Genomic DNA, 6,000 nt, shown 5'->3' on the forward strand with positions numbered 1-6,000 from the left:
TGAGGGCAGGCTGAGAGCACAGCCAAGGTATGTGGGGCAAGTTCTGGGTGGGGGAGAACAGCAGACCAAGCAGGCTGCAGACAGCAATTCACTTCGGAATGACAAGTCCCAAAGTTCCTCTGCTGCTGGCAGTTAGCATCCTGGCATGTGAACACCCAACATGACAAGAAGAACAAGAAGAGTTTATAGCTTCACAGGACCAACAGATCCTAGGATTAATATATTCTAATGTCAAATCTGGTTTGAGATACTTGGTATCCCTTTGTTTTCTTCCTCTCTCTTGAGGCTAGGGGAAGAGCTGTGCAAGCACTTACCTTGAACATAGACATAAATGGTGGTAGCTGCCTGGCTGTCCCTGTAGAGGCACCTGTAGTCCCCTGTGTCATTGCCAATGACTCTGAGGAGGGTGAGTGTCTTGCAGTAGGGGCCCTCGCTGCAGGCTGTCACAGAGACACGCTTCTCAGCACTGCTCTGGTTGCTGGGCCAGTACCACTCCACTGGCCTCTGACCACTGGGGAAGCAAACATTAGAGAGGCATGAGCAGGTGAGGAGCAGCTGGGCTGATGCCAAGGTGGCAAACCCCAGTGCCACCGCTCCCTATGGCTGAAGAAAAGAATGGGCTTCCTCCCACCCCATGGAGCATCAATCCACACAGGATAAACTCACAGAAATCCACCTGGAAAGAAAACTGCCTGGGATACATCCACAGAAATCCACTAAGACAGAAGCTACCTGGGATACATCCACAGAAATCCACTAAGACAGAAGCTACTTGGGATACATCCACAGAAATCCACCTGGAAAGAAAGCTGCCTGGGATACATCCACAGAAATCCACTAAGACAGAAGCTACCTGGGATACATCCACAGAAATCCACTAAGACAGAAGCTACTTGGGATACATCCACAGAAATCCACCTGGAAAGAAAGCTGCCTGGGATACATCCACAGAAATCCACTAAGACAGAAGCTACCTGGGATACATCCACAGAAATCCACCTGGAAAGAAGCTACCTGGGATGCAGCCACAGAAATCCACTTAGATTCACCAGAACATAAATCATAAGTAGCTTCTAAGTAAAGTAACACAGCACCCAGAAGAGAGCTCAGCAGTGGGCTCCATGAGAATCTGGCTGACAATTCCTCTTCCCAGCCACCCTGCTGTCCCCAGCCTCCCTTTGCTGTCACCCTCTAAGATAGCTTCTGAAGTCTGCCAGGGAAAAGCAAGGTGGGCAGCACAAAAGGAGCAGGGAGATAGAGGAGTGGTGATGTGGAACCCACTAAAAGACACAAATCAATCAGTACATGAGTGAATGCCATCCAAATCATGCTGGGCACGTTTGCCCTTACCTGCAGGTAATGTTTAGGGTGTCATTGGCAGTTATTGTGAGGACATCTTTTTGGATGCTAAGGGTTGGCTGATCCAGAGACATGAATAAACCTGTGGGAACACAGACAAAACCCCCTGCAGTCAGTCCAAAACCCCCCAGTAAAGCGCTACTCAGATGGAAAAGCCAAACATTCTGCAGGAGAACATGAAGCAGTTTTTAAGGAGGCTTATTTCACATCAGCCACTTCGCAGCCCAGGGTAAATGATGACTTTTCACACATCCCAGAAAGTTCAGAAACTCTGTCATAACAGGAAGCAAAGGCAGATGGTCAGGAGCTAGCTGCAGAGCACTACAATTCAGCCAGCCAGGGTGGAGTTCCTGTTTTCTTGCCTTGCCAACTTCAAGGTCTAACAAGAGGATGTGGGACATTGAAACGGAGTGAACCTCCATCTGATGATCTCACTCCCTGGGGGAAGGGATTGCCAACCTTTCTTATAATAAACTGAATCTGCTGCTGATCAATGGGCTGCATGAAGAAACCATTGTACACTTTGTCAGGAACTCAGGATCCCACGAATTCATCTTATCTAAAGCATGCTTTTTCTAAGCTTATCTCCTTCCTCCTAAGCAGTTAGGCAAAACGCTATCACCACCAAGCTTCACTCCTGCGAGGGCTTGCCTTCTGCCCACCCTGAGCCACCCACACTTGTGATCTGGGCAGCGATGCCAGTGCTCAGCCTGAGGCAACAGTTCGCTGCACAACATTTGCAAGTGCCACAGAGAGAGGGTTTCTGCCCGCCCTAGCTGCTCCCACCTCCACCAGGAATCCTGCTACCTCACCGGGGCGAGCCAGCAGCCCCAGCCGCGACAGCCTGGCCAGCTAGGGCGGGCAAGAAGAAAGTGCGGCCAGACCGGGACCTTCCCCATTTCCCTGGTATTTCCCCATCCCTTCGTAGCTGGCATCCCGAGCAGGTTCTCCGCTGATGACGGCTTTCCCGCATTTGGCTCCAGGGACATTCTGCTCTCGGAAACGACAGCTGATGCTAGAGCCAAGCGAGCAGGACGCTGTGTCACGGCAGGCAGCCCTTTCCGACGGCCAGCACCAGCCGCCCGGGCAGCAGCGGGGAAGAGGACAGGAGGGGACAGGAGCGGACAGCAAGCCCGCAGCGCTGGGCGTCCCGTTCCACGCCGGGGCTTGCTCCGTCCCACCCTCTCTACCAGCCCGGACGACCCCAAGGCAACCCCACGGCACCCGCTCGTCCCCGCGCCCCTTCTCCCCGGGGCCCCGTAGGGCTGCCGAACCCCGGCAGCTCCCCGACGGGCCGGACGCAGGGCACCTGGGGTTCCCCGAGGGCTTACCGGGAGCCAGGCACAGCAGGACCGCCAGCAGCCGCGCCGCACCGAGCTCCATCCCACCGCCTCCCGGCTCTGCGGGGCGCGAACCAGACGCTGCCTGACGGGGCGGCAGGCCGGCAGCCGAGCCGAGCCGAGCTGAACAGAGCCAAGCCGAGCTGAACCGAGCCAAGCCGAGCTGAACCGAGCAGAGCTAAGTCGCACTGAGCCCAGCCAAGCTGAAGCCAGCCGCGCCGCACCGCCCGGCGGGGATGCGGGACCCCTGCGGGCGGCACCGCCCCGAGAGTGCCCCCAGGCGGGGCTTGTCCCGCGGCCCCGCCCCAGGGTCCAGCGGCTGAGCCCTCGGCAGAGCGCTGCTTGTGGGGAGCAGCTCCGGCAGCTCTCCTCCCTGCCCAGCCGCCGGGGGTGCTCAGGTGCGGTGACCATCAGTGCTGAAACTCACCGTCACCTGCGCTTCACCCCACGCCTTTGGGGTTTCTCAAAATCCCCCCCGACAGGGCTGGAAGCCCACAGCAGAGCTGCCTTGGGCCTCTTTCAGCAAGCAGTGAACTCCTGCATCCCCCAGCTGCCTGCATCCCCCTGGCAGGGTGCTGCCCCACTACAAAACCCCACGCTGGCAGAACCAGCCAGGGGCTGGGGCCACGTGTGTGCTCCCTTGGGGTTGTGTCCTGGGGAATTTGGATAGGACAAGGGGCAATGGCTTTGAGCTGGGAGAGGGAATTGAGACTGGAGGTGAGGAAGAAATTCTCTGCAGTGAGGGTAGGGAGACATTGGCCCAGGTTGCCCAGGGAAGTTGGGGATGTCCTCTCCCTGGAGGTGTTTAAGGCCAGGCTGGATGAGGCCCTGAGCAACCTGGGCTGGTGGGAGGTGTCCCTGCCCATGGCAGGGGGATTGGATCAGAGTGATCTTTAAGGTCCCTTCTCAACCCAACTAATTCTATTCTATTCCATGCAATGACCCCAAAGAGCAGCCCCACAGGGCACATGCAGTGGGACACAGCCATCTTCCTGCTGACAGTGACTTCATCCAGCTGGGTTTGAGGGAAGGGCCTGGAATTGCACCAGGAGAGATTTAGAGTGGAGATTAGGAAACATTTCTTTGTGGAAAGAGTGGTCAGAGATTGGAACAGGCTGCCCAGGGGGGTGGTGGAGTCACCAGCCCTGGAGGTGTTTAGGAAGAGCCTGGATGAGGCACTTGGTGCCATGGTTTAGTTGATGAGATGGTGTTGGGTGACAGGTTGGACTTGGTGATCTCTGAGGTCTCTTCCAACCTGGTTAATTCTATTCTATTCTGTTCTAGAGGTCTTTCCCAGCTGAAACCATTCTGTGATTCTAAGTGCCCAGCAGCACTGAGTTCATGACGTGGGAGTCCCCAGGTCATGTCATGTGTACCCAACCAGCCACATCACATCTAATGGGATCCAACAGCTGCCTGCAAGAGCCACCCTTCCCACCCCCAACAGCCCTGCCCCGCTCTCTGGGGCATGCTACCTGCTGGCAGCAACCATTCCCCTCTCCCCCAGCTGAAGCTGTATCTTCTAATTGGAATTATTAACTGTTGGCTGCTGAAGGAGCTCATGAGCCCTTTGGGAGAGGGTCATGAGCACGTGGTTATTAATGCTCTGCTCATAACCACGAGGCCTCTGGAGGAAACAAATACATCTGCATGGACAGAAACACAGATGAATAGATGGAGGGGAACACAGAGCTGCATGCACAGCTGGGCATGCATGGGCATTCATGCTGCATTTTCCTCCTCTTCCCCTGCAAACCTGCACGTGAGCTTGTCCACCAATGGCTCAGTTAACGAAGCAGTGATTTCATTCTGCATGCTATGCAGTTCCAGCTGGTTTGCAGCACTGGGAGGGGAGGGATGAGTGCAATTTCAAAGGAAATGACACCCCTGGTGCTCCCAGAAAAACACAGGGAATGGGAGAAGCCAAATTTCTCCACTGGTTTTTCCCAGAGATCCAATAAAACCCAGGATAAGCCAAAGAAGGCTCCTGTGGTTCAAGAGGCAGCAAGCTGGTACCATGCAAACAAAATGTGCTCTTGCCATTCCTGTGAGCCCTTAAAGCTGAAAAGCAGTAGCCCTCATTGATATCCCCAGCTCCACTGGGCTGCAGGTCAGGTCCTTGCTATTTCTAAGTGATCTGGGGAGCTCTGCTGGTGATTGCTAAACAGTGGCCCCTCACTGGGGCTAGGCTGCATGCAGGGGCTGTCTGCTGGGGATAAATACCTAGTGAGAAGCAAGGGTACCACCTGCTTTTGATCACCTGATTTACAGAATACAGAATTAACCAGGTTGGAAAAGACCTCAGAGATCATCCAGTGCAACCTATCACCCAGCACCATCTGATCAACTCAACCATGGCACCAGGGGCCTCAGCCAGGCTCTTCCTAAACACCTCCAGTGATGGTGACTCCACCACCTCCCTGGGCAGCACATCCCAATGGCCAATCTCTCTTGCTGGAAAGAATTTCTTCCTCACATCCAGCCTGAACCTCCCCTGGCACAGCTTGAGACTGTGTCCTCTTGTTCTGGTGCTGCTTGCCTGGGAGAAGAGACCAACCCCCACCTGGCTACAACCTCCCTTCAGGTAGCTGTAGAGAGCAATGAGGTCTCCCCTGAGCCTCCTCTTCTCCAGGCTAAGCAACCCCAGCTCCCTCAGCCTCTCCTCACAGGGCTGTGCTCCAGACCCCTCCCCAGCTTTCTTGCCCTTCTCTGGACACCTTCCAGCATCTCAACATCTTTCCTGAACTGAGGAGCCCAGAACTGGACACAGGACTCAAGGTGTGGCCTGAGCAGTGCTGAGCACAGGGCAGAATGACCTCCCTGCTCCTGCTGGCCACACTATTCCTGATGCAGGCCAGGATGCCATTGGCCTTCTTGGCCCCCTGGGCACACTGCTGGCTCATGTTCAGCCTACTATCAACCAGTACCCCCAGGTCCCTCTCTGCCTGGCTGCTCTCCAGCCACTCTGACCCCAGCCTGTAGCACTGCCGGGGGTTTGTGGTGCTGATGCTGGTTCGGTGGGGTGTGACTGCAAAGAGAACAGTTTGCTTTCTGCAGTCCTCTGGGAGCTTCCACAAATGCAGCCTGCAAACCCCCAAAGGTGCCACTGCAGCCACAAGTGACTCCCCTGCAATGCAGGCAGATGGCATGCAGCTAGCTCTTGCTGCAGCGCCACCCAGGCTCTGTTTCCCTGCCCAGTCCTTGCTGCTGACTGAGTGGTTTGGAGGGGCTTGGCTGGTTTCCTGGCTGAAAATCACTTTGGTGCCTGAGCTTCGTGGGAACAAGCACCTCCTGCTTGCCC

General features: G+C 55.5%; 1 protein-coding gene across 1 annotated transcript in view; it reads right to left on the reverse strand.

Moving 5' to 3' along the window:
* The window catches only part of KDR (kinase insert domain receptor), a 50,206-nt gene extending 47,310 nt beyond the window's left edge, over positions 1-2,896 (reverse strand). Inside the window, exons 1-3 of the mRNA XM_068137706.1 lie at positions 2,691-2,896; positions 1,351-1,441; positions 315-511 (exon numbers count right to left, since the gene is read on the reverse strand). Of these exons, the coding sequence (XP_067993807.1) occupies positions 315-511; positions 1,351-1,441; positions 2,691-2,742 (340 nt within the window). The 5' untranslated portion in view covers positions 2,743-2,896. The remainder of the gene's footprint in view (positions 1-314; positions 512-1,350; positions 1,442-2,690) is intronic.
* Positions 2,897-6,000: the final 3,104 nt, after the last annotated feature.

This window comes from Melanerpes formicivorus, unplaced genomic scaffold, assembly GCF_026170545.1.
Source record: "Melanerpes formicivorus ecotype bairdi unplaced genomic scaffold, bMelFor1.0.p_v2 SCAF_4, whole genome shotgun sequence".
Classification (NCBI taxonomy): Eukaryota; Metazoa; Chordata; class Aves; order Piciformes; family Picidae; genus Melanerpes; species Melanerpes formicivorus.